The sequence below is a fragment of the Nicotiana tomentosiformis genome, chromosome 8, assembly GCF_000390325.3.
Source record: "Nicotiana tomentosiformis chromosome 8, ASM39032v3, whole genome shotgun sequence".
In the NCBI taxonomy this organism is placed as follows: domain Eukaryota; kingdom Viridiplantae; phylum Streptophyta; class Magnoliopsida; order Solanales; family Solanaceae; genus Nicotiana; species Nicotiana tomentosiformis.
Window position 1 is genome coordinate 88,002,387 of NC_090819.1, and position 26,754 is coordinate 88,029,140.

Consider the following 26,754-nt stretch of genomic DNA (forward strand, 5'->3'; position numbering starts at 1 on the left):
TATCGCTCCACCCAGACAATATTCTAACAAACATAACAACAGTGAAATGCCACCCTTATACCCATATAATATCAACGGTAAAATGCCACCCTTATCTCCTCAAAATAAAAACTCACACAATACAACAATTTATACGGGATATTATCACGGCAACATAACAAAAATCAATTCTTATCATAATTTGCCCAATGGCCACAACCAAAATTTTAAAGATACAACCAAATCAATTAATTTCACAATAAATAGCCGAAAGCTCCACACAATGTGTATAACACCCCAAAAACAATCAACAGAGATAGAAATTACTCAGCATAAAACAAAGTCTTCATTAACCCAAATTTAGATAATTATATTAACACTTTTTTTTAAACTTGCTTAATTAATTATTTGCATAGGAAAAATTCATATTGAAATTTAATTTCCAAAAAATATTAAACCAACAATACTCATGAAATTACATGAATATTTCAAGTAACAATCACATCAAATTGTCATATAAAAATAAATTCAACAACAAGGATTTAGGCATGGCAAACAGATGATTTAATAAATGTCCACAATTATCCAATTTACTACACAATAGTTCCTAAGACTTTGATCCAATAAAATTTGCACATATAAGCCTGAGTACGCACTTGTCACCTCGCGTACAAGATTTTTCACATTTTACAAATGGCACATAAGACTCGATGCCTAAAGGTTAACTCGAGGTTAAGCAAGACACTTATCTTTTTGAAGTTAGGCCGATATTCCAAAATAGCCCTCTTGCTTGAAATGACCTCCGGACAGCTCAAATCTATCCAAATTAATTGTATAACTTCATTAAAACTCATCGAAAATAATTCCGGATAATAATATGTTGACTTAAAAATTTATTCCAAAAAGTCAACAAAAGTCAATGCGGGGCCCGACCCTTCAGAACTTGACATAATTTTCATGAAATCCGAACACTCATTCCAATACGAGTTCAACCATACTAATTTTATCAAATTCCAATAACAACTCGACCTTCAAATTTTAAATTTAAACCGAGAGATTTTTTCTAAATTTTTTTTACTTAATTTACCCATTAATTGATGGATTCAAAGACAAAATTATGGAAATTAATTAAAACTGGATAAGAATCACTTACCCCAAACACCCACGCAAGAATCTCTCCAAAAATCGCCTTCTACCGAGCTCCCAATTTGTTTTTGTGTTAGGAACTCAAACTCCCGTTTTGGGACTTTTAATTTCGCCCAGATAGGCCTTCTTCGCGTTCGCGACCATTGCTTCGCGTTCGCGAAACATAACCTCGACTGCCAGATTTAACCCTTCGCGAACGCGAAGGTTTACTGTCCCCTCGTTCGCGAACGCGACGCACATCACGCAAACGCGAAGGCCAAACGCATATGGTCCCCAGCTGCTTCCTTTTCTTCTTCGCGAACACGTAACATCTCTCGCGTTCGCGATGCACACCCTGTCCACCCTTCGCGAACGCGAAGAGCAAATATTGCCAGCTTCTCAGTTCCTCTTCGCGAACGCGATCACTCGTACGCGAAGAAGACTTGCCCCAACTCTACGCAAACGCGGACTAATATTCGCGAACGCGATAAAGAAAATTCTACTACCATCCAAATACACTATGCGTTCGCGATCCTTGCCTCGCGAACGCGATGAAGGATTGAGGCACCAGATACCAGCAGAATACATCAGTGGAAAATGAAAGGAAAATGGTCCGAAATCAATTCGAAACCCGCCCGAGCCCCTCGGGATCTCAACCAAACCTACCAACAAGTCTTAATATATCATACGAACTTAGTCGAATTCTCAAATCACATCAAACAACATCAAAACGACGAATCGCACTTCAAATCAAAATCTATGAACTTTAAACTATCAAATTCTATATCTTGTGCCGAAACACATCAAATCAATCCGGAATGACTTCAAATTTTGCACACAAGTCATGATTGACATAACGAAACTATTCAAATTTCCAGAATCGAATTCCGACCCCGATATCAAAAATTTAACCCCCCCGATCAAACTTCCCAAAAATTCAGCTTTCGCCATTTCAAGCCAAATTCCTCTACAGACCTCCGAATAATTTTTCGGACACGCTCCTAAGTCCATAATTATCATACGGAGCTATTGACATTATCAAAATTCTATTCCGGAGTCGTTTGCTCAAAAGTCAACTCTCCGGTCAACTATTTCCATTTAAGCTTATAAATAAGGATTGTTCTTTTCCTTAAATTTTGAATCTTCAGTAAATCAAACTCGACCATACCCGCGGGTCATAATACATATCGCGAAGTTGCTTGAGACCTTAAGTCACTGAACGGGGCGTTAATTCTTAAAATGACAAGTCATGTCGTTACACTCGGTAGGTGCGTTGCACGTATATACCGAGTCATATTGTATACGATTTTATAAAATAATTCAATATAATCAAAATAAAGATTTCAATAAATAATCATACACAAATGAATAAAGTGCAAGTTTCTATAAATGATTAATGTTGATCGTTGTATGATGACTTATTTGTTGTAGTCAAGATGATTGGATATCATCTAAATCTATGAAGATGAACAATTAAGTTTTAATTAGGTACGTGTGTTTTTTCTTACTTATTTTGATTTTATAAGGTACGCGTATCTCAACTGATATTTCCTTATAGATGATATTCTTAATGTAATTTGCTTTCATCGATTTCGATTAATTTCTTTCATGATTAAGACTCTTGTTGGTCGATATTAATATCTCTCTTGAAAGTGTAACGTAAAATTGGCACATGTAGGCGGAGCCAAGATTTGAAGCTTATGGGTTCAGGATCTATTTTTTTAAGTTATTGATTTCTAACTTAATAATATACGCAAATTTAATAAATTTCTTAAAACAAATATAATGTTTGGATCAAACCTACTGGGTTCGGCAGAACCCGAAGCCGAAGGGCTAGCTCCGCCGGGCTAGCTCCGCCCCTTCATGTAAAGAAATATGTATATCCCCAAGTAAGTTATTTAGAGACTTTAAATTCGTAGATAAGTTACCTAGGGATTACAGATAACGATCATTTTTTATAAATCTTCTTAGAAAAGTTACCTAGGGATTACAGATCGGTAAGGTTAATTATCTTTATAGATAAAGTTAGTGCATTCACATGTTTCGTTAGTTCTTCTAAACCTCCGATATGTGTTACACAATTTTTTTCGTACGTCACCCAACTTTTTTACTCTATCTCTATTTTAGTGTCGTTTATCTTGCAATTGAGTATAGTTCAAAAATTGAAAGAACAACCTAGGGTCTAATAATCTCATCAACTTTTCATTATAGCAATTGTTGATTGCTCATGTTTATAAAGGTCTTCATCGTATTAAAATATATCTGACATAGTTACCATATCAGTCTAAGAACATTTTACATTATAAAGTAAATGAACCAAAATACAATTTAGCATTTTCCTCGCCCTTCTTTGACTTTCTTTTTAGGATCTTTTGTTTGTGTCAAGCTTTTACGCGAAATTCGCTTATTACCGGTTGTTCTACAAATAAACAAACAAACGTAAGATCACTTGATATAATACCAAAATATTGATAAAATATTAAAACTTACCTTGTGGCTTCTCCAATATAAGTTCATCATCACCAATCATGTGCGAACACTGAACATCTTGTATAGGATAAATTACTTTTGCTTTTTCTGCAAAAATTCTCGAATTAGAAATCATGTTATTGTAGTTTCTCTCTACACCCTTCGAGAATTTAAAATTATTTAAACTTCAACTGAGAAAATTGGTCATTGTTTGCCACCTTCTGCAATAGAAACTTGACTCAGCGGAGCAACAAAAATCTCCTCAATCTCTCACCTAAAAGAGAGTAAAATAAAAACTTGATACATAAAAAGAGAAAATATCTTCTGATTGGAAACTTTCCTTGTGCAATAGATATTAACCTATTGACTTAGCATCCAAACCAGTTAGCCAGTTACCAAAAGTAAAAAATGACAAATATCGAACCTAGATATATCAGTCAGTTACCATAACATAACAATGGTACTCCATAGTTTGTATTTTTAACGTAAATAGTATAATTATTAAAAACTTAATAAAGCTACTATATATCTTAGAAAAGTAACAATAAGTGTATAAATGCTAATGGCAGTAACATTTTATCTACGTTTTTATTCATGAACTTTAAAGATAAAAAGGTTGAGAAAGTGATCACTACCGTTAACATAGAGTTAATATGCATATTTAACTTTGGAGATATAAGAACGGATTGCAGGGCATTTGTATATCAAGGATTATACATATTATTATGCATTTATACTCGTGGCATTTGTGTTAGAAGAAGAAGTTAGTTACGATTTTGAATGAACACAACTTTTAGGAAAAGACATATCACATAGTTTTCTTCTCGTCCCGCCCTATTTAATAAACATTAATTATTAGATAATATTTATATAATTAAAAGTAGGGTATTTAAGTTATTTAAAAGAATATTTTTGTAATTTAACGTTTTGGTTTTTGGGGTTCCTACAAATAACATTTAATTTTTCACACAAAAAAACTTCCACACATCATATATCGGTTGAATAAACTTTCACACCAAAAAATATTTAATTAAATACTTATTAAAAAGACATAAATTTTTTAAAATGACACTTCAGATCAAATTAGTTTTCTTTTTCTTAACAAATACTATTGTTAACAAATATAGAATTATATATATTTATATTTAAGGATTTTTATAAATAGGATATTTATGGTCAAAAGCATACCTGTTTAGTTCTCAAAACGAAAAGGAAGAACATTGTAGAAAAGTATGGATAAAGGAGGAAAAAGTGTAAAATGGAATGCATTAAGAGGTAACTAAAGATAATCATTAACAGTGGTAGGTTATAATTAAAGATGTACTAATAGTATCATTTTTTTTATGTACGTTGTCAATACATAGTACAAAAATCTTAGTTAAAATAGGATCCGAAGGAAAGATAGTTAAAATAGGTCTTAGTTACCGAGTTTGATGACAATTGACGGAGACCCAATATTAAATACGGCGAAGGGCAAATATATCCTTGTACTTTCGAAAATGGTTTAAAAATACCCCTCGTTATACTATTAGGCTATATATACCCTCCCCGTCATACTTTGGAACAAATATACCCTTATTTTGGACGGAGTGCCACGTGTCAGCACCAGATGAAAACGACTCATTTCTTTTTTCTTACCCGATCCGTTTTAAAAAACTCACCACCCGACCCATTTTAAAATTCAGCTTTTTTAAAGCATATATTTTTTAAAAACTGAATTTTTTTTTTGTAAAAACTGGAAAAAAAAAAGAAATTTGTAAAATATATATTTTTAAGTCTTTTCAGTTTTTTTAAAGTATTATTTTTGTAAAAACTGAAAATAAATATATATTTTTTAAAATTCTTTAAAAACTAAAAAATATATATTCCGTAAAAACTGAAAAAAAAAGGATTTTGTAAAATATATATTTTTAAGTCTTTTCAGTTTTTTTAAAGTATTCTTTTTGTAAAAACTAGAAAAAAAATATTTTTCTTAAAAGCTGGAAAAAAAACTCTCCTAAAACAGTGGACTACATATGCATTAGTTTTAAAAAAATAAAAATATTATACAATTTTTATTTTTTTTTCAGTTTTTACAAAACTAATACTTTAAAAAACTGAAAAAACTGAAAAATATATATTTTGAAAATTTCTTTTTTTTTTTTCAGTTTTTACAGAATATATATTTTTTAGTTTTTAAAGCATTTTTTAAAAAAATATTTTTTTTCCAGTTTTTACAAAAAACATACTTTAAAAAATCTGAAAAGACTTAAAAATATATATTTTGCAAATTCTTTTTTTTTTTCTAGTTTTTACAAAACAAAATTTCAGTTTTTACAAAATATATGCTTTAAAAAAACTAAATTATAAAACGGGTCGGGTAGTGGGTTTTTTAAAATGGATCGGATAAAAAAAAAATTATCGTTTTCATCTGGTGCTGACATGTGGCACTCCTTCCAAAATAAGGGTATATTTGTTTCAAAGTATGACGAGAAGGGTATATATAGCCCAATAGTATAACGAAGAATATTCTTAGACCATTTTCGAAAGTATAGGGATATATTTGGCCCTTTGCCGTATTAAATAAGATACGGGACTTGAGCGGTGTCACATGGGAAGAGAAGCAGAGTCGAGGGAGGTGGGTAAAGGCCGAGTCTTGTGCTACATAACATGCATGCCTAAGCCAACAATAGCAATGGCTGAATACTATAGAAAATAGGAATGGTTACTCACATTAGTAATATATAAAATCTGAAGGGTTACACCCCTTCAAATATATTTAATATTTTTATTTATTTATTTAAATAAGTAAAGAATTTTAGATTAATAAGAGGGGTAATTTGGTAATTTAACTTTTTAGTTATGGGCTTCCCACTTTTAATATAATATAAATATAGATAGATAAATAGATAGAATATAATAGAATAGAATAGAAAAAATAGAAATCAAACATATTTGCAGGATCTTCAAATTAATTTGGATTATAGAATTTTAAAAACTACATGATTCCTACGTTGGGTTATCAATTTGAAGAAACTTACCATATTAGGAAGAAAACTACTCCCAATATGAATTGACAATTATTATTTTTAATTTTCGATTTTTTATTTTAAAATTTTAAAATAATTTTGAAACTCCAACTTTCTCGGAGCTTTATCTTAAAAATTTACACGTGTCATCTTATAATTATGCCACTTGGCATTATATAATTGTTTTGCTTCTCTTTTTCTATTTATAGAAGAAGATTAGTTTGTGTGTCATATCACGTGTTCCACTATGTATTTATTTTGTGCTGTCCCAAAATTGAGTTCAATTTCTCAAAGAAAAACTTATTGCTCGCCGTTAAACTTTTTAAACCAAAATTTTGTACAGTAAATTGGGTTGGATACCAGATTGGGCTTTGCTTAGTGGACGACCAGATTTTTAGAAATTGAAAGTATCTTTAACAAGAATAGGCAAACCCCATGCCCAGACAACCTTAGGATGAATGAACAAAAGGGTCATTAAAAATATCCAGAATCAGAAAGAACGGGTATTGGTGATAAAGTCCAATAAGGCTTTCAACATGAGCACTTGCTCATAACTACCAGCTCGTACTGAGGGAACAAGTAATTAGTAATGTATAAGTTGCACATCGACAATGCATCGAGATCCCTGTAAGAACGTTTTGGTTCACCTCCTGTGGTGATGACCACAAGTCCACAACACTTGCTCCGTAGTTATTCATATGCGGACAAATGACATGATGTAGCAACTTAAATAGCACATTGCGAATGCTGCTAAATCGATGGTAAAGAACGCGCTCCACTTCACTGGAGAACAAGAGCGAGCTCAGAACTAGCATTCAGCAGCAGGAGCACTTAGCTGCTAGTTTCAATCACTAGCAGTCACAGGCCTGCCAACACCCTCAGTTCTTTGGGTCTCAATTTCACAAACCGTATACTCTGTTCAATGAAAAATAAAATAAATTTTCTAGAAAATGTTTTCTTAAGAAAAAACAGTAACGCTGAGGCAGCTTCGGGCATGAGGATTTGCATGCAATAGATATTTATCTAAAGGTTTGCAAGTTACAATATTGAGTAATAGATCATTTCATTCATGAGGAATTGATGAAACCCCTTTCGCTTAATTCAAATGTTTTACTTCTATCCAACCTTTTACTATTTTGATAGTCCAACCCACTTTATCTTGGATATGAAATTAGGTCAGCATTCTTGCTGTTGGCAATGGCTTCAATCTTATACATTTCAAAGTATTGTGAGTGCAGTGAGAACCATTCTATGCACAAGGCCAATGAGCAGAACACAGAAAGGGCATTCCAGTTCTCTCTCTTTAACACGGTTTGCTGAAGTCAAAATGCAACCCTCTCGCTTGGATCAGGATTAACTGTTCTTAACCAAAGTCATTGAAGCGAAGGCTGCAGTTCATTCTTCTGCATTAACGTGCAGCACTGCTTTTCTATAGTGTATCCTACTAGACAATCAGGTTCAGGGAAAATGTGTCGGCTGTGAATTTTCATCAAGCAAAACTTGTACGGATGAAGCTTCAGATAATAGCATAATCATAATCATGAAGGGTTGATAAAGAGATATTGAAGCAGCGGAGCGACTACTCCCACACTTAAACTGTTTCCTAGCATTGCATAACTGCAGCAGAAAACCAAAAGGCATATCTTAGCAAGCAATTTTTTTATGAAACCCAGAAAAAAATTGCTGAAATCTTGTGAAGTAAAAAGCCTGGAAGAACTCCTAGCCCTCCTCGCTGATTCTTGTCAGGATAGCATTTAAGCTAATTAAAGTGACGAGTCTAATTTCACAAGGCAATCTCCGGCAATTTGGTGTGGTATTGCCATGTTTACTTGTTTGTTCATTTAATTGTTCACTTCTGAGAATATGGAGTTTTAAATAAGGTCTGCATGCCTTCTATACCGATTCAAATAATTAAATGATCAGAATCATCATATACTCCGTCTTCTTCATGTTATATGGCACTCATTCGGTTTTAGCATGTTCCAAAATGATTGACATGTTCTATATTTGAAAACTCTTTAACATTAAATGATATGCTCTTATAGCCATAAAAATGCCATGGCATGTCTAAGACCACAAGTTTTAAGAGTAATTTTATACATAAAAAAAGTTTTTCTTCTTTCTTAAACACGGTGCCCAGGAAAAACCCGCCACATAAAATGGAGCGGAGGGATTACACTGTTTGTAGCAGGGCAGGGACATGGAAATTTTTCTAAAATTTCAGTCCAACCACAATGTCCCTATGGCCTATGCAATATCAGCTTCTATAAATAACAAACAACAACTATACACTAACAATTGAACTATAAAATCACAAGAGTTAAAGAAAAAAAATGATTCATTACTATTGAAGTATGAGTACTGGGAAAAAAGACATACCGTTGACGAAGACTGATATGTTGTGGAAACTGGAAGTCTTCCGGAAAAGAATGCAAATTTGCAACCTACAATATCAAGAGGCATGAGATGTCTTGAATCTATATTGCTTTATTTCCCAAAAGAAAGCTAACAAGTACGAAGAGAAGTAGTTCATGAACTGAAGAGAATGAATACCTCCCTAGGTGTGAAGTATCTTAGACACAGATCCTGCAGTGAAGGTGTTCTTTTCTCTGTCTTTTCCTGGATTTATGAAATGGTACCCCATGAAATCACTGGAGAGAAGTGCTTTTAAAAGCGAAAAGCGCAAAAAATGACAGCGTTGATGAGGCTTGAAGCGAAAAGCATTGAAGTGAAGCATCCAAGTTACGAAAAATTTAAAACTACTAAATACATATGAGTTTAGTACTGTAATAACCAAATTGCAATTAAACTAACCAATTTCAGCCTCCAAAATACAATAATGCCGCCACAAATCCAAAGATCCTCAAAGTTGAGATTCGACAAACCGCCTGCTTCTTATTTGAAAGAGGGAGATGTGAATGATGCATTATTTTGAGCCCCACAAATGCCACCTTGGCAAGCAGTGACCATCCTTACACAAGTATTACAAGTTGTATTTAACATAATGTAAAATTTCTGTCTCTTACAGTCTTCATTCCAATTTCATTGACTGCTAGAACATCCTTGGATGCTAAAATTGCTCCTAATAGTGTAATGTCTGACATCTACAACAAATTTATTGTAGAGAGAGAGAGAGGGAAGAGAGATAAACCTCCACAACTTGCAGTTAAAAAGAACCTATGTGATCACTGTTAACAGGATGTACATATGTCTCATAGAAACAACACGCTCAAGTAGGGGTTTTCAATTTATGAAAATACAGAAGGAGGCATAAAAGAGAAGGAATAGATCTCTCGTAAAATTATAAAGAATGTGGAACTACTTGGGGGTTGTTTGGTTCAAAGATCAGTTTAGGAATAAGTAGTGTAGGAATAAGTTATCCAGGGATTATAGTGCAGAGATATTTCTTGTTGAATTTTTAATCCAAGTCTGCTAATACCCATATTGTTATTCCACATCCTATCCGACATAAAATAATACATAATTTCCCGCATAACTTATACAAGTATAATTTATGAGGAAAAACAAACTAGTAATCAAACGATGTACAAAACAATGCTGAGTTTTATATGGATTAATTCTCCATAATAACCACCCAAACGAGCATTTATTGTAATGGGCTACGGAAATGAGCAGTAATCAATATATCCTCCATGATACGTGGAATCATAGTTGCATGTCTGACATCTTATGTTCCTTAGAATTACCACAAACTTGCATTCAGTTATTCAATGTCCTTCTCCATTTCTATGAATGCCTAAACAAGAAATATCAAGGTAATCCCATAAAGTAGCAAAAGAAGAAATAAGATTATAAACCACTTTTCAGAAGCTACAGGGATTCTTTCTTAATTGTTATATTATATTATAAAGATAAGAGAAAAAAGTAAACATATTCAAGGAGAAAAGTGAACACCATGACATACTTTAAAGCTTTACCTGGACAGTTGCCAGCAGGGAGCCAGTACCCTTCACATATCTGTAATAGCTTTTTGTAAAACAACAGCAACGCTTTGAATGAGGATAAACAATATCTATAATATTTTAAGGATACATCCCTGCAATAACTGACAAGCAGAGAAAGCTATATTATGGCATAAGAAACAGAGGAAGGAGTGGGAATCAATAGCAAGAAGGATACCCATGGCACTTCCCCATCTCTCTACCAAGCTTGATGGAACAAAGTACACATTATTCTCCTCATCACTTCTATCTGATTTTGCAGAGTCATTGGCATGGAAAGAATAAGTTGATGAGTCCTCCCCCTTGCCAAAAGTTTTAAATACAAGAAAATCATCCACAGGTTGACAAGCTTGAAGCAGCTCATCCCAGTACTCTGCCGATTGCAGCTGTTCCTTTTCCATTGTGCTTTCAGTCTGTCCAAGTAAAGGGCCAGGGGTCCGAAGAAGCTGATTGTTAAATTCAGGGACTTCAAAGGATAAAGGTTTCCTTTTGGCCTGCAGTAAAGTATTTCCAGTCGATTCAAATTTGTGTTTTGCAAAATAAATAAATAAATGATCAATAACTCTTAGTCGATCGTATTATATACACCAGTATAGAACTTACTATGAAATACTTTTTGGTCGCCCCAATAAGCCACATTTGTGTTATACTAAACTCCCATGTCTAACTAGTCTTTAACAAAACTGATAAATATAGGTATTCCTTCTCAAAAAAAAAAACTAGTCTTTAACAAATAATGACGACGAAAAGCCTTGATTATTTATTTTCCAACTCAAGCATGTCTTCTGCAATCTATAAGCCATTGTTCATAAAGTCACCTAAACGTTTTCAATACTAGATAGTTGTCTGTTGCCTGTGGTTCAAGGGACAGAACGTGTTCTATGAAAAATGGACTAACTTAAGGATAACTTGAAACAATTACAATTTTTTTAATAACCAAGAAATCCTTGAGGACAGCGGGTTCAAAACTCGGCGGATGATCGCCCCCTTCCCTCACCCTTCTCCATTTAAATATACACGCTTTTGTCTGCCACATAGTCCAACCACGCGATGTGCGCCTAACCCACACATTACACGTTACACTCTTACCGCTAGATCAAACCCCGCTCTAGGGAAACTCAAAACAATGAAACATTAGAACAGATTAAGTGCTTCAGAAAGGTCTGGCCTAAAATCAAAACAGTAATGCATTTTTACCAAAAAAATGTTTGTCAACTAAGTGGCCCAAGTTTTTATAATCGAAGTATCCAACTATAATCTAAAATGTAAGAACTTGTAATGACTGAAGCATATTAAAAAAAGGTAACTGAGGAAAGCCGTTAACAGAAAACCATAGCATACTGAATATAATTCGAAAGTTAAGAGGAACCATATTAGTTACTGGATGTTAAGCATTTGACTAAGAATTTTATCTTTGCTCGTCTATGCCAAATATGATCAATGCCTTTGACTTTCTATTCAAATACAGCAATCTTTGCTCCACACAACATGTTTACTTGAGCACAATTCATTTTAAATTGTGAAAGATGCAACTTACAAGTTTCAATATGTCAAATTTAGTAATTGAGAAGAATCAACAACAATCAGTAGGTAAAACTACCTATCCTTTTCCCATTTGTTGGGAAAAAAGAGAACTTTTATTTAAACATGTGGGTAAGCTTCATAAGCCAAAGAGGAAAACTGCCCAAGTTCTTCCAATTTCTTGAATTATTCTTTGTCTCCTCATTAATCTGTTTCCCACAGAAGACTTTGCTTTCTAAGAGGAAATTTCAGTCAGTTCCCATAATACACTTCAGTCACTTCTCATTAATCATAAAGTGTAATCCATCAATCAATTAACTATACCTCAATCAGAAACTAGTTGGGTTGGCTATATGAAATCCGTTGGTACTATTCCTCTCTATTCAGCTCATTCCATTTCAACACATTGATAAGTGTAATACATTCCCAAAATATTAACAACGTTACAGATGTACAACTCTTTGAAAAAATGAAACAAGGCCAGAACATGCAAAATGAATGAGAACATACATGTGATGACGATGTATACTAGTCCATATTAGATAAAAACCAAAGAGGAAGACATAGAGACATACCAAGCAATAATAACGAGGCCGAGAATATGGCAGTCCAAATTGCAGCGGACTCAAAATAAATTCTTGTGTAACAAAATTATTCTTTTCCAATATTTCGACCAATATCTCATGGGTATCAGAAGTCTGCAATAAAGGAAAAAGTATTACATATTCCAAGATGACCATCTTTGAAAAGTATAGCAGAAGATAGTCGGATAGACTTAGTAAAATATAGGTGGTAGAATGGAGCATCGATTGGAAAGATACAAACCTCAAATCCTACAACATTTTCCACAAAAAGATATGATGGAGGCTGCAATAGCTGTGGTATAAGTTCCAGAATTTTAATAAAAGATGATGCCCGTGCATCACTGGAACCTTTCTGGAGTCCTGACACAAAAATGTAACAAAAAGGTTTCAGTTAATATGGCAATAAGAAGAACACGAAAATAAAAGGGAAAATTGGGAACACAATTCATCACCTTGTCGAGTATATGGCTGACAAGGAGGAGAAAGTAACCAAGCATCAGCATTGTAGCGGTCAAGATCAGTGGCATTCAGAGTCTGAATGTTACCCTAAGGTCATCCAAAAATATAAACTTTACCAATATTATTTAATTGTCATAAAAACATCTGAAACTACCAATGGATGAACAAATTTTCAGTAACTTTCTCTTTTGATAAGTACACATTGTCAGCTACATTCCTATAAAATTCAACAGACTAAAATGCTCCCTCCAATTCAAATTGAATTTCACATTATTGTTTTTAACCCATGTGATAATAAAAGAGTGAACTTTTCATACGTAGTAATAGAGGACTCACTTTTACTTTTCTCTATAAACTTATTCTCTACTTACTATACATAAAATAAAAGATACCTAAAAAGCTTAAGCATGCCGCATGTTCCTTTAATAAATAGTGAATAATTAAAATCTTTTACTGCAAAGACAAACAAAATTATTAAACTGAGAACAAATGCCAATATTAGGAATGATGTAATGCACTTCGTAAGTTTCTAGTTTAAATAGAAGTTGTCTCGTTACCACAAAAAAAAAAAAAAAAAAAGGAATTATGTGGTGAGTTTTCTCAAAAACCTGAAAGGGGCGGTGACCGAAATTGTGCTGGTAAACGTCATTAGCGACGTCGTTTATGTCGAAAGCTTCCACAACGGTGGCGTTGACGGCGGCTTTGAGCAAAGAATATCGCATGCCACCAATGCCACTGTAGAACTCCAGCACTCGCCATGGCTTTCTAGAACCTTCCAACTCCATCAACTTGCTGTTCCAACAATTTGAAAGGGATTCACAGAGTTCGCAAGTTGAAGCAGCTCGGTCGGATGAAGCTCTTTAATTATTAGAGTTGTTAACTCAAATGGTCCCTTAAGTTTGGGGAATGGTCTTTGTTGGTCCCTACTATAGTATATTGCTTAACATATATAATCCTTAAGTTTAGAAAATTAATACGCTTTCACCAACATGAGAGCCCCCTCTTAAGTGAAGAATATAATATGTCTACTTAAGATCGGAGATGAACGTCTTAGAAGGAAAGTAGTGCCAAAGCATTAATGCCCTCCTGGAGTTAATACTATTATCTTTCAATAATACTAGTTTTTAATATGTCTGCTCATTGACAAGCACCGCTTTGATACTTCAAGGTCGAGATAGTATTCGTCAATCAATTAATGTAGCTTGTGAGGTATAGAAAGAACTATCAAAATTTTAGCACGTCAATAAACTTCTTTGCTAGTTCATCGGCCATCCTGTTTTGATGCATGTGGTAATGTCTGAGATGAAGAGATAATAGGATTATAAGGTAATTATCCCTGGTTAAGCATTTCTATTACTTCCATCAACCAGTTTGTGACCTCAAGTGGTATGAGATTGTTTTCATACTACTGCGCTTCTCAACGCATAACGAGCTTAAGAGAATGCTTTCAATTCGACTGGCTAGTATTTTTTTTCCACATTTTAATACCAATTTTTTTGAATTGCCAATGGCATTCACATTTATTTCCCCTACCTAGAACCCATCCTATTACTGAGCTAAGTTTGAAAAAACAACCCATCATGAGTTTGGACTCACCTATTAGTCACTTATTTCTAGAATTTTATTCTTTTTCATTAAGTGCGTGTTTAGTATAATTAAAATAATTTTTATAAAAATACAAAACTTATGTTTTAGTATGTGGGCAAATATAAAAGTGTGTGATACATGGTAATCGCACAAGGTTGAGGATAGAATATGTTGATAATATCATGATGATATTCTTAAATATTGAAACTAAACCATTATGTTTAAATATTGACTTAAAAAAAGTTATGTGTAGCCAAAGCAGTGATATTATAAAAGAAAATGATTTTTGCCAATTAGTGGGGGAGGTGATTTTATCACTACTCTTAAAATAAAAATTTACCTAGAACAAATATTTTTAACAACTAAGATAATTTCATCAAGAAAAGGTATTTTGACAAAATATTATTCTTCATGTCAAAACACATTCATGGCAGAGTTAAAGGACCAACTAAAAAATGCCAAGGAAATTAGGTGTGGGCAAAGTTTGGGCAAATCCGAAATCCAAACCGAAATCCGAATTTTTTAAATTTTTAGATTACGGGTTGGATTTTAGATTTAATTTTTAAAATTTTTGGATTTCGGATTGGATATTGGATTTGGTACTTCGGATTTTTGGATATCTAAAAATTCGAAATTTTTATACTTTATATTTAGTCCATTATCCATATGCCAGTAGTAATAAGTTCAATACCCTACCCATTAAATATTATCTAATATATTCAATATTAATTACTAAGTTACTATCATGATACTTTATATTTGGATATGATTTTACTATTGCTGCTTCTTATCGATCGTATTAATGTCTATGTTGTATTTTATTAATAATAATTTTATTACTTGAATACTTTATTTGAATAATTGCGTCAAAAATAAAAAACTTTTCAGGCAATTTAACATGAGTATTTTATTTGAATATTTATTTTTCTAAAAAATAAAAACATCTCAACTTATACCTCAAAATCAAAAATTCATAATATCCAAACCGATTAATCTGAAATCGAACTTAAAAAATTCAATCCTATCTGAACTTATTTTAATTAGATTTGGATTATCCGAAATACGAAAATGCAAATCGAAATGTTCATATCCAATTCGAACCGACCAAACGACGGCGGAAATGTGTTCATGTTTGAGGACGAATAGTTGATGAATCTAAACGAGGGCTCAAAAGCAAATTCTATCAAAACATTAGCCAATGAGTCAATAACCCGAATTCTTTGTTTCCTGGGACGAATGAAAAAGACAGCAACTGCTGCTCTGGGGTTTAGGGTTACTGTGCTTTAGCTGACAAAAAACTAGCTAAAATGAAAACTTTAGTTCTCCCTTCTTCTTCCTCACAGATTCCACCATGGCTAATCCTCTTTTGCAGACGCCATCTTTGCACTTCTTCAATCTCATCGTCACTAATGAATCAACACCCACAAATTCCTGAACTTTCCCCCTCAGATTCTCTTGAAAAACCCATCTTAAACCCTCAAGATTCTGAAAAGCTTGTACCTTTACATGACATTGACCATTCTTGTGACAGACCCAATTCAGAAGATGGTGGGTTTACCAAGAATCATGTAGTTGATGTGCTTTTGAGCCACAGAGATGACCCTGATTCAGCTTATAGGTATTTCCAAACTGCTAGGCAACAAAGGGGTTTTTTGCATACTAAATCTGACCCTTTCTTTGTTTTGTTGCACATATTAGTAAGTTCTACAATGCATCAACATAAAGCTCGACGCTTGCTTGATAATTATGCTTTTAGTGACTCTGGTCCCTCTGCTACTGTTATTTTTAATGGTTTAGTTAATTCTTGTAAGGCTTTTGATTTCGAGTTAAATCCTCGTGTTTTTAATTTCTTGATAAATAGTTGTGTGAAAGTTAATGGATTGAATGATGCAATTGATTGTTTCAATGGGATGGTTGAACTTGATATAATGCCGTGGATCCCGATTATGAACAAGCTTTTGAAGGCATTGGTGAGGCAGGACATGATTGGAGTAGCGCGAGATTTGTATGCTGATGTAGTGTCTAGAGGAATCTGTTATGATTGTCGTACTGTGCATATTTTGATGGCTGCTTGTCTGAGAGAAATGAAAATGGAGGAGGCGGTACGGATTTTTAAGGAGGCTAAGATGAGTGGGATTAAGCTTGACGCGGGGTTGTATAGCCTTTGTGTTTATGTCGCTTGTAAGGAGCAGAATCTAAGTTTCGCGTTGGAGTTGTTGGGTGAGATGAAAGACAGGGGTTGGGTTCCTTCTGAGGGCACTTATGTGAACATAATTTCCACTTGCGTGAAGCAAAGGAATATGGTTGAGGCATTAAGGCTCAAGGATGAAATGCTTAGTAATGGGCATCCGATGAACTTGGTGGTTGCAACATGTTTGATGAAAGGGTATCATGTGCAGGGAAATTTATCGAGTGCGTTGGATTTGTTCGACAAACTGGCCTTGTATGGACTCACTCCGAGCCAGGTAACATATGCAGTTTTAATAGAAGGCTGCTGTAAAAATGGGAATATTGAAAAAGCAGTAGAAATTTACAGGCAAATGAAACTTGCAGGTATCAAGCCTAATGTTTATGTTGAGAATTCCTTAATAAAGGGTTTTTTGAGTGTTAACTTGTTAGATGAAGCAATGAATGTATTTGATGAGGCAATAAATTCGGGGACGGCCAATGTTTTCGTTTACAATAATATAATAGCCTGGTTTTGTAAGAAGGGTCAAATGGACGAGGCTCAAAACGTATGGGATAAGATGGTCGATAATGGAGTCGTACCTTCTATAGCTTCGTTCAACAATATGATTCTTGGAAATTGCAGAAATGGGAATATGGACAAAGCATTGGATTTGTTCTCTAAGTTGCCAGAAAGGCTGTTGAAACCTAATGTTGTAACATATAGCATTTTGATTGACGGATATTTCAGAAAAGGCGACGTTGATAAAGCGGGGAACATGTTTGATCAAATGGTCTCTTCAGGAATTGCCCCTACTGACTACACATTCAATACCATAATAAGTGGTCTATCTAAAGCCGGCAAATTGTCAGAGGCAAAAGATTTGCTTAAAAAAATTGTTGCAGGAGGTCTCCTTCCAACATGCATGTCTTACAATAGCCTAATAGATGGATTTTTGAAGGAAGATGATGTCACTTCAGCATTGGCTGTTTACAGAGAGTTGTGCGATAGTGGGATTTCCCCAGATGTTGTAACTTACACAACTTTAATTGATGGGTTCTGCAAAAGCAATAACATTGATCTTGCTTTAAAAATGCTGAATGAGATGAGAAATAGAGAAATTAAGTTAGATGTTATTGCGTATGCTGTCCTTATAGATGGCTTTTGCAAAAGAAGAGACATGAAAAGTGCGTCTGAACTTTTTGATGAAATCCTTCAAGTTGGTCTCTCTCCTAACCTATTTGTGTATAACAGCATGATAAGTGGGTTTAGAAATGTAAATAATATGGAAGCAGCACTAGTCTTGCGTGATAGGATGATCAGTGAAGGCGTTACATGTGATTTGGAAACATACACCACTTTGATTGATGGGCTTTTAAAGGACGGAAAAATAGTTATGGCGTCCGATTTGTTCACCGAGATGCTTGGAAAGGGTATAATGCCTGATGACATCACATATACTGTTCTTGTACACGGTCTTTGCAATAAAGGTCAGGTTGAGAATGCGCACAAGGTCTTAGAGGAGATGTGTAAAAAGAGTACGACTCCTAATGTTCTGATTTATAATACACTAATTGCTGGATACTTCAAGGAGGGAAATTTGCAAGAGGCATTTAGGTTGCATGATGAGATGCTTGACAAAGGTCTTAAGCCCGACGATGCAACCTATGATATTCTTGTAAGTGGATCATTCAGAGGAAACAGTTTCGCTCTTGATACTTCATTGCCGCAATGAACCAGATACCCTCTAGCATGCCTGTTTTAAATTCTTGAAGAGATATATTGTCCCTTGGATTTCATTCTTGTCACATGTCTCTGCTGTCTGCAAGGTAAACTGAACTTGCTAACTAGTTTTTACAGTGAAACGAGTTAGATACCGATGAATTTTGGGTTCACTATGACCATTCATTTCTATATGTATAATCTCTTAGGTTGACAGCTTTAATGGTTGGGTTCCAATGAACTGCTTTCGCGTCACCGCTTGAGTCCCTCAAGTCCCTCGAAGGTATGTATTCTAGTTCATCTTTCTAAGATTGTCACCTTTTGCATTCATAAAAGAGAGGGTGGGGTTGGGGGGAAATCAAAAGAGAAACAGAATTTTCCGCTGATTCATAATTTCATTGAATGGTTTTATCTGATTTGGATATGAACTTGGGTCTTCTAAAATCTTGAAATTGAACCGACGAGTTCAAGCTGTCTGGTAAATGTGGTCAATAAGTAAACAACTGGATCTTTGTTTTTTCTTTGGTAAATTTTAATAGTTTAATTTGGAGATACTCGAGGTGTGCTAGTGCTGCATCGTCTTATTTGGACCTTTTTTGATAGGTAAGCTTATTTTTATTAACAAAAAAGCACTATTACTGAGTGCTGGATATTCACAGAGGAGATTGCAGCAAAAAACTCAGCTCCCTATTTATTCAGCTGAGGAGCTGCGGAAATTAATAAGCTATCTACCCATTTACTATCTGCATCTTACACCAAAAATCCGGAAAAAGAAAGTCATTTTACTTTTAAGCTATGAATATTCTCTCATCTGCTTGCGGAAAATCTCAATTCTCTTTCTTTCCCAAATGATTGACTATAAATAGGGTGGGTTAGTGTCCCAAATCTTCCTTCTGTTTTTACCTATAACTTTCCTTGTCCAGCTATGCAGCTGTTCCTGCTGTTTTAGGCATTGCTCATCTTACTCCAAATATATTCAGGAAGCGGTACCAACAGTTCTGAGACCACTTTGCTGTTTAGGAACAGGTGATTGCTATCTTAAGCCACCATTCTACTGAGGTATGATTACCCTCCTTTATAATTCACCAAGCCAGGGCTGCCTCATAAGATACCACCCGACAGAAGCGAACCCCTTAATATATAGCCTTGTTCCTCTAGATTCCCTTCCAAGGCCGTTGGCGGTGTTGGTCGGCAGTAGGTAGCAGGTTTTTACACTGAATTCTTCATTCGTAGGGACAGATGAATACCTGAAGTTTTAGGGCTTGTCTGATCTTGTTCCGACTTCCGAAACTGAAAATTTTATTGTGTTAGACAACTCTTTCTTATGCTAAAAGAAGTGTAATGATTGAGGACCTTCCACAATTTGCTGGTTCCTTTGACACCAGGCGACTTTGTTGTTCCTCCCTCCCTCCCTCCCTCTCCCTCTCCCTCTCCCTCTCTCTCTCTCTCTCTCAAGTGTAAGAATTGAGGACCTTGCTCAATTTTGTTGGCTCCTTAGACACCGAGCGATTTAGGCCCCCTCCCCCCCCCCCCCCTCACACACACACACAATGATCTTTCATGCTGTTTGCAAAATCATGACGTAACTTGACCTTAGCCCAAAAAATGTGATGATGTAACTTGATCCACCTTGTTGGTGCCCATCTTTTAAAGTCCTTTCATCAATCAAAATAGATTTAAAAAAAGAAAATCTCTTCTTGTTAATAACTGAAACTTGTCTGTTCAAACAATTTCTTACTCTAGGTTGAAGGCGGAAGGCCTCGTATGAGAAAGCTTAAAACGGTGCAATCATATTGACTTCAACTATCTTGTCTTAACCCTTTTTGCTGAAGTATAATAAAAAGGACAAACAACAATTAGGAGGCTCTTGGAAATAAGGAGGGAGAGACTTGCTGATTTATTTTTCATCTTTAACAAGGGAAGTCCTAGTCTTTACTCTTTCCCTTGTTATATTTTGGTAAGACTGGAAATGAGGTAACAAATAAATCTTCCTTGTTAGGCAAAGCCAATGGTTGAAAAAGATGATTAAATTGCAGATGATTGCCTTTTTCACTTAAACAGGGAAAGGCCTCTCCTTTTCAGCTTTTAGCCCTACCTAATGTAGTGTAACTTTATGCTCAAGTATCTGTAGAGTCTCAAAGAGGTAGCATCACCTGATTTCACTTTGTCTGTGAAGGCTACGCAAAGGAAGACTAGATAAGTACTGCAGCGAAACATTTCTTGGATCTCTTGAAATCTTGAAAAGCAGACTGTAGAGACTTCCACTGAACCTACAGTTGCAAAGCAAATTTGGTAATTGATCCAAGGATGCATCACGCTTCTGCTTCTCGTGTATCTCAACTGAATTCTTGTCATGGCGTCTTCCAGCAGCGAAGGTAGAAGTGGGGAAATATTTATGGGAAGATATGCTGCGAAGTGATAATCTGTTATATGTCCAAGGGAAAACGAGTTGTGTGTGAAACATGTACGCTGAGGTTTAAATCATTTGTATAGATTCTGTAAACAATTTGACCTTATAGTTTATACAGCTTCTGATTCTGAAATGGTTGTCACCAAATTACTTTAGAAATACAAGGAAAAGAGTGTCAAGTCTCCAACTTAAGAAGTGAGGAAAGATGAAGAATGAAACTTGTACAGCTTTTCTTTCTCTATTGAATAGAATGTTCAGTTTGTTTTGCTCAGAATTTACTTTTCCTTTGTCATAATACAGTAAGCAAAATGATGTCATGACTTAAGGAAAAAATCCCCAGATAAATACTTGTCAGCATAATGCTGTATATAAGCAGTAATGGTACAACAACAATACTATACCCCAGTCCCAAACAAGTTGAGGTCGGCTATATGAATCCTCGTTGACCACGTTATTCCATTTAAATCCTCTCATGCCAATATTATGCAAATATAAATAAAAAAGTATTAGGAGTTGTATATATTTTCTATAAGCAGTAAAGGTAAGAGTTTCAATAACCATATTAATTGCATTATTATTAACCAGGAATATAGAAACTTTTTGGCACTTAGGAACAGGTTGAGAATGTTAACATCAGGAACCTGTGTTTGATGATTGTTTGAGTTGTGTCAACCCCTCTAGTTCTTAGGGCTACTCATTGTGCAGAAAATGGAAGTTTTAGGCATTCAAGGGGGGAATTCACCATGTAATGAGGTATCCTCCTCCAGTAGGCAAACCTTCTGCTACATATTTAGCACTGTGTATAGGCTCAGGATATTGAATAGACAATTGATGTACTGGACTTGATAGTTCCATCTTTTACTTACTAGTAGCAAGCTACGACCTTTAATGCTAGTCATTAAACTTCAAGACATTCTGTTATTCTTTCTTATACGGTGTTCCTATATCAGGTTTCTTTTAGAATTTTCCGTCTTTAGAAAATGTCAGCCACTATGAATGAATATTATTTCAATATAGCAAGTTGTTTCCCAAGTTGTGCTCGTAACACGAAGCTAGGGTAGCGACCTAATGTTGTTAAGTGTACATCTCTTAACAAGTTGTGCCCGTAACGTTCTACGAATTATTTTTTTTCTGGTCTTAAGGTTATAAGTTGTACATCTCTTAAAATTTGAATCAGAAATATATTCGTTTATCATAATCCAATTGCCATGTATCCAATGACAACTTACATATACCCTGCTTCAGAATAACCCGTGTCATAATTGAAGGCAAGTCACGGTAAAAGTTTGACTGACATTTCAGATAATTAGTTATATTTTAGGCAATGTTACTGTCTTTAAGTTACCAAGATTAAGATAACTTTATAAAGAAATCAAATGGTTATTTGAGGTTCTGATATATTTTGTCAGGCCCTCATTTGAGCCCTTGGTAAAATTAAGCATTCTACAACAATGTATTTCGAGAAATTAGGAACGATCTGCCGATTTGTTGTCTCTAAATAACTTACGATTTTGGATCAAAGGTTCATGTTCCCCATTACTATTCCCATTTTTAATACCAAGAAATGTTCAGAAATCATATACATATAGAAATCATATAGGTCTGTCTTGCATATAATATAGATAACACTAAATAGATTTAATCAATATCTTGAAGCATATATATATATATATATATATATATATATATATATATATACGTATGATTAATAGTACATTCACCATCAATCGGTAGATGAAGATTCGAGTCACGCTAGAAGATAAGTGGGAACACTAATAATCCTCTTGACAAGGTGGGGTAGGGTAAAAATAATTCGAATTCGTATTCCAATTCTTTGAATTTCAAATATTCCCCTAGAAAAGTGAAAGTAAAAGTAAAAGAGGGAAGCATTATACTATTATCTTAAACTGGTGGGCCAGTAGGAAGACATTTACTGTTAAGACAAGCAGCCCAAGTATCAAAGCAACCAACTCCAGGAGTAGTAGAGCAGCACGAACAATTTAAACCCATATAATTGAAGGGTACACATCCTTTACTAGAAGAGTTACTCTTTGGAATCACTGGGATCGGACCATCTTGAGGTCTACAAGGGTCTTTTGCACCTGCCATGTCACATACATGTATTAAACTGTATTGAATTGTGTAAAAATTACAAGTATATATAACTACTTCAATAAATCCTTATTTATTACTAAGGGACTATTTTGTCAACATAAAATAAAAGGTAAGTGTGGAAAAGGTGATATGTTTTGACGAGATGTGAGAATGATGGTTCATTTTGAATAACCAAAATAAGGAATTAAGCTCTACCTGTTCCCTTTTTTGGTGGAAGAGTTTTTATAATACATAAACGGCTATCACTCTAAAGTTTCTTTTTCTTTTTAAGTCTACCAACGTCATAAACATTAAAATGCAAAAAACATAGGAGACTTTTGTTTTGATTCTATTCTCTATAGGACTTTTCAAACCAAAATATACACTGACAAAGAAGTACGTCTTTGTGCAAAGCATTTTAACCCTTACTAAAATGGACCTCAAAACAAAAGATATATACCTTCGTATAGAGCCAGAAAAGTGAAAAATACACCGCAAAGCACAAAAAAACGAAGGGCCATGTTGAATTGGTGCAGAGCGGGTTGTATATATGTGGTTGGATTTTGAACCTTTTTATAGATATTTGAACTGGTTGTATCTTCGACAATATTGGTGATAAGATTTTTGGGAAGCTAAAGCAAGTTATGTCAATTTATGGATAATAAAATTATTTCCATATATGCATTGTAAAATTGGAAAGGAAATCACATTCACACCTTGCAACTAATTCCTTTCTTCATTTGGTGTAGCAACTTGCCTACTCTGCAATCTGACTTAACAAAATGTCACCATCACTATTGACTTTTAAAGGTTTACTAAAATTAGTTAAAAGTATGGATGTCCAACGGGACGGGACGGACGAGACCAAATAAACGGGACGGGATGATATTTAGCCGGGACGGTGGCGAGACGGGCCTAAACGGGACGAGACGAAACAGTAGGCCCATCCCATCCCGCTAACAAACGGGATGGGACAGGACGATTCGCGGGCCTTAAGTGGGCATTTTTTAAATTATTTAAGCATTAAGTTTGGCAACGGCTAATTTTTTGACAATGACTAAGTCTTTAAAGGGGATATTTTGGAAACTTATTTATCAAAATTGTTCTAATTTTGTATATTACCCGTCCAAAATAAAGATTACTTACAAATTATATATATTCTACCTTAAAAGGCCCTCAATCCATTATTAGTACCTTCAATCAAGGGATTTAGTTACACAATTTTCCTTTTTCTCTCCTCTCTCCCCTCTTCTCTCTAGATCGAAAATATTTAGCAATCAAATCCAGTAGCATCTCTCATCACAAAAATTCAAGGACTACAACACAACAACTGGGTTAGCAACAAATAACTTAAAAGAAGATAGGAGTTTTCATCCCAAAAATTTTAAACGGGGAAATTGATTCAATCATTAAAGTCGATTACTTCAATTGTCTCAGTATTGAAAGTCATTTTATTGGTGTAGTCAAGAAAGAAAACTAAAATTTGCAAAGTTTCCATTAAAAAATCTCAAAATATTCAACTTCAACTTTGAAATCTGAAAATTTGTTAGTTGTTTTTGAGTGGGTGTGGCTGGAATTTATCGAAAATACTTGGACAAAGTTATATACAAAAGTTGAGAAAAATTAAAAGTGATTTGGACTGGTTTGAATTAAAATTCGTAACTGAAATTGGTTGAAAAATGTCTTTATGATACATGTATCTCAAATGTATCTCAAATGTATCTCAATTGATATCCATGTATATCCCATACACGAATATACATATATTATATATTATACAACCTATCTACAACTTTCATGTATTATTTCTACCCAGTTAAATATAACTACAATATTATACAACTTAAATATAAATTTTATACAATATGTATTTTGTATATATTTTGTATCTGATTTGTATATATTTTGTCTGTGGTGTGTGCTTCTTCCTCTCTAAAATTCCAATCAAAACTTACTCTCTTAATACAATTTTGATATATATTAACAACTTTATGTAAAAAGATAGTATTGATAACTTAAATACAAATTTTATACAACAATTCATACATTATACAACTATTTTTCAACTTTCATACGACATTCAAAAAACAATAATATATAACTACAACATAATACAATTTACATACAATTTACATTATCTTCTTCTTCTTCTTCTTCTTCAACTTTAATCTGAAATTCAGCCAAAATTAAGTCTAATCTTCACCAAAACACCCTCAAAATTGAGATATAAACTCCAAATAATATTCCCAATTGTTTGTAACAACACCCATTCCAAACAAATAATGATTTTTGAAAACCCAAATTCGATTTTAAAGCTTCAAAGCTTTTTAATGTCTGTCAATGGTGGAGAGTCAAACACCTTCTGTCATGACCCAAAAATCCCACCACAGGAGTCGTGATGACACTTAGTCTCTAAGATTAGGTAATTCGATTACAATTACATTTCAAGCTATTTTTTTTATTTTATTCAATACAAGTGTCAACACTAGCAGCGGAAATATTCAACAAACAACCTCCCAAGACTGGTAATACTGAGTCACGAACTCTAATTGAATACATGAAATGATCTCAAGGATCGAATACTCAATACTGTTTGAATAATAATTAACAGTACAATAAAATGGAAAGACTCCAAGGAACTGCGACGACCAAGCAGCTCTACCTTGAATCATTGCGATCACACTTTAACTTTGTCCGAGTCCGATAGCTCCAATACCTAGCTCTATACAAAAATATGTGGAAGTGTAGTATGAGTACACCACGGTCGGTACCCAGTAAGTATCAAGACTAACCTCAGTGGAGTAGAGACGAGGTACAGTCGAGACACTCACTAGTCTAATAACCTGTGCAATATAGTATACAAAAATAATAGAAAATAAATAACAATAAGGGCAACAAAAATCAACCAGTAATATGCACAGCATGGCAACAAGAACACCATTAATATTGCTTAACAAATAATAAATACAAGTACACCCAATTAAATCAAGTCCTTCAAATATAAATCTTTCGTCGGTATGCTTCTCAAATAATACTCTTCCAAATATAATTTCCTCAAATAAATATCTTTCAAATATAATTCTTTCAATAAATCTTTTTTAAATATTTAATTTCCTCAAATAAGTATCTTTTAAATATAATTCTTTCAATAAATCTCTTTCAAATATAATTTTCTCAAATAAATATCTTTCAAATGCAATTCTTTCAAATAATACTTTTTGAATAAAAATCCTTCAAAATAAATATTTTGAATATAATTCTTTCAATTAAAAGTCACCATGTGACACCCCGTTTCATAATCATAAAAATACGGGTCTCAGCCCTTTTTTATATATTTTTCGTAAACACGGGTCTCAACCCACTTTTATATTTTTCACGGGCCCATAATAAATCATCATATTTCCCCGGCACCTCGTGCCCACTTTTCATATCACAACTGCACGGACAGTTCACGTGCCAATAATAAAACCATCATATTTTTTCGGCACCTCGTGCCCACGTTTCATATCCGTTGCGGCGTGCAACCCGATCCCATATAACATTACCTGCCCGGCAATAGCCACAGGCTCACAATTTCAACATAAATCAGGCTATTATCAAGTTTACCGAAATAACAAGACAAGTTGCACAAGATATAAAAATAAACACAAGGAATACTCCAACATCA

General features: G+C 34.2%; 2 protein-coding genes across 12 annotated transcripts; one reads left to right on the plus strand and one right to left on the minus strand.

Annotated features, from left to right (window-relative positions):
• Positions 1–7,568: 7,568 nt before the first annotated feature.
• Positions 7,569–13,995, minus strand: LOC104108135 (tRNA (cytosine(38)-C(5))-methyltransferase 2). Of its 8 annotated transcripts, none has more exons than XM_009617117.4 (9): positions 13,716–13,986; positions 13,101–13,194; positions 12,890–13,008; positions 12,640–12,762; positions 10,722–11,037; positions 10,520–10,614; positions 9,135–9,200; positions 8,961–9,025; positions 7,569–8,198 (listed from the first exon to the last, which is right to left on the minus strand). In XM_009617117.4, the coding sequence occupies exons 1-9, from the start codon at positions 13,890–13,892 to the stop codon at positions 8,120–8,122; spliced, it is 1,134 nt and encodes a 377-aa protein (XP_009615412.1). In that variant the 5' UTR covers positions 13,893–13,986; the 3' UTR covers positions 7,569–8,119. The 8 variants fall into 8 exon arrangements, 3 of the variants coding, with proteins under 3 accessions (XP_009615412.1, XP_070038594.1, XP_009615414.1); XR_011410448.1 differs by lacking the exon at positions 7,569–8,198 and adding an exon at positions 9,396–9,472 and having other exon boundaries at positions 13,716–13,995; XR_011410449.1 differs by lacking the exon at positions 7,569–8,198 and adding an exon at positions 9,396–9,469 and having other exon boundaries at positions 13,716–13,994.
• Positions 13,996–15,750: 1,755 nt separating this feature from the next.
• LOC104108136 (pentatricopeptide repeat-containing protein At3g54980, mitochondrial-like) lies at positions 15,751–21,267 on the plus strand. Of its 4 annotated transcripts, none has more exons than XM_009617120.4 (4): positions 15,751–18,690; positions 18,793–18,866; positions 19,507–19,642; positions 20,327–21,267. In XM_009617120.4, exon 1 carries the CDS (start codon positions 16,002–16,004, stop codon positions 18,594–18,596), a length of 2,595 nt encoding a protein of 864 aa, XP_009615415.1. In that variant the 5' UTR covers positions 15,751–16,001; the 3' UTR covers positions 18,597–18,690; positions 18,793–18,866; positions 19,507–19,642; positions 20,327–21,267. The 4 variants fall into 4 exon arrangements, with proteins under 4 accessions (XP_009615415.1, XP_009615418.1, XP_009615416.1 ...); XM_009617123.4 differs by having other exon boundaries at positions 20,760–21,267; XM_009617121.4 differs by lacking the exon at positions 19,507–19,642.
• Positions 21,268–26,754: the final 5,487 nt, after the last annotated feature.

Bases quoted from the DNA above. Each gene is read 5' to 3' on its own strand.
- LOC104108135 (XM_009617117.4), bottom strand. From the start codon at position 13,892: ATGGAGTTGGAAGGTTCTAGAAAGCCATGGCGAGTGCTGGAGTTCTAC. The intron at 13,195-13,715 runs GTTTTTGAGAAA...GGATGACCTTAG, and splicing joins TCGGTCACCGCCCCTTTCAG to GGTAACATTCAGACTCTGAA. The intron at 12,763-12,889 runs GTTTGTATCTTT...CCTTTATTGCAG, and splicing joins AAAATGTTGTAGGATTTGAG to ACTTCTGATACCCATGAGAT.
- LOC104108136 (XM_009617120.4), top strand. From the start codon at position 16,002: ATGAAAACTTTAGTTCTCCCTTCTTCTTCCTCACAGATTCCACCATGG.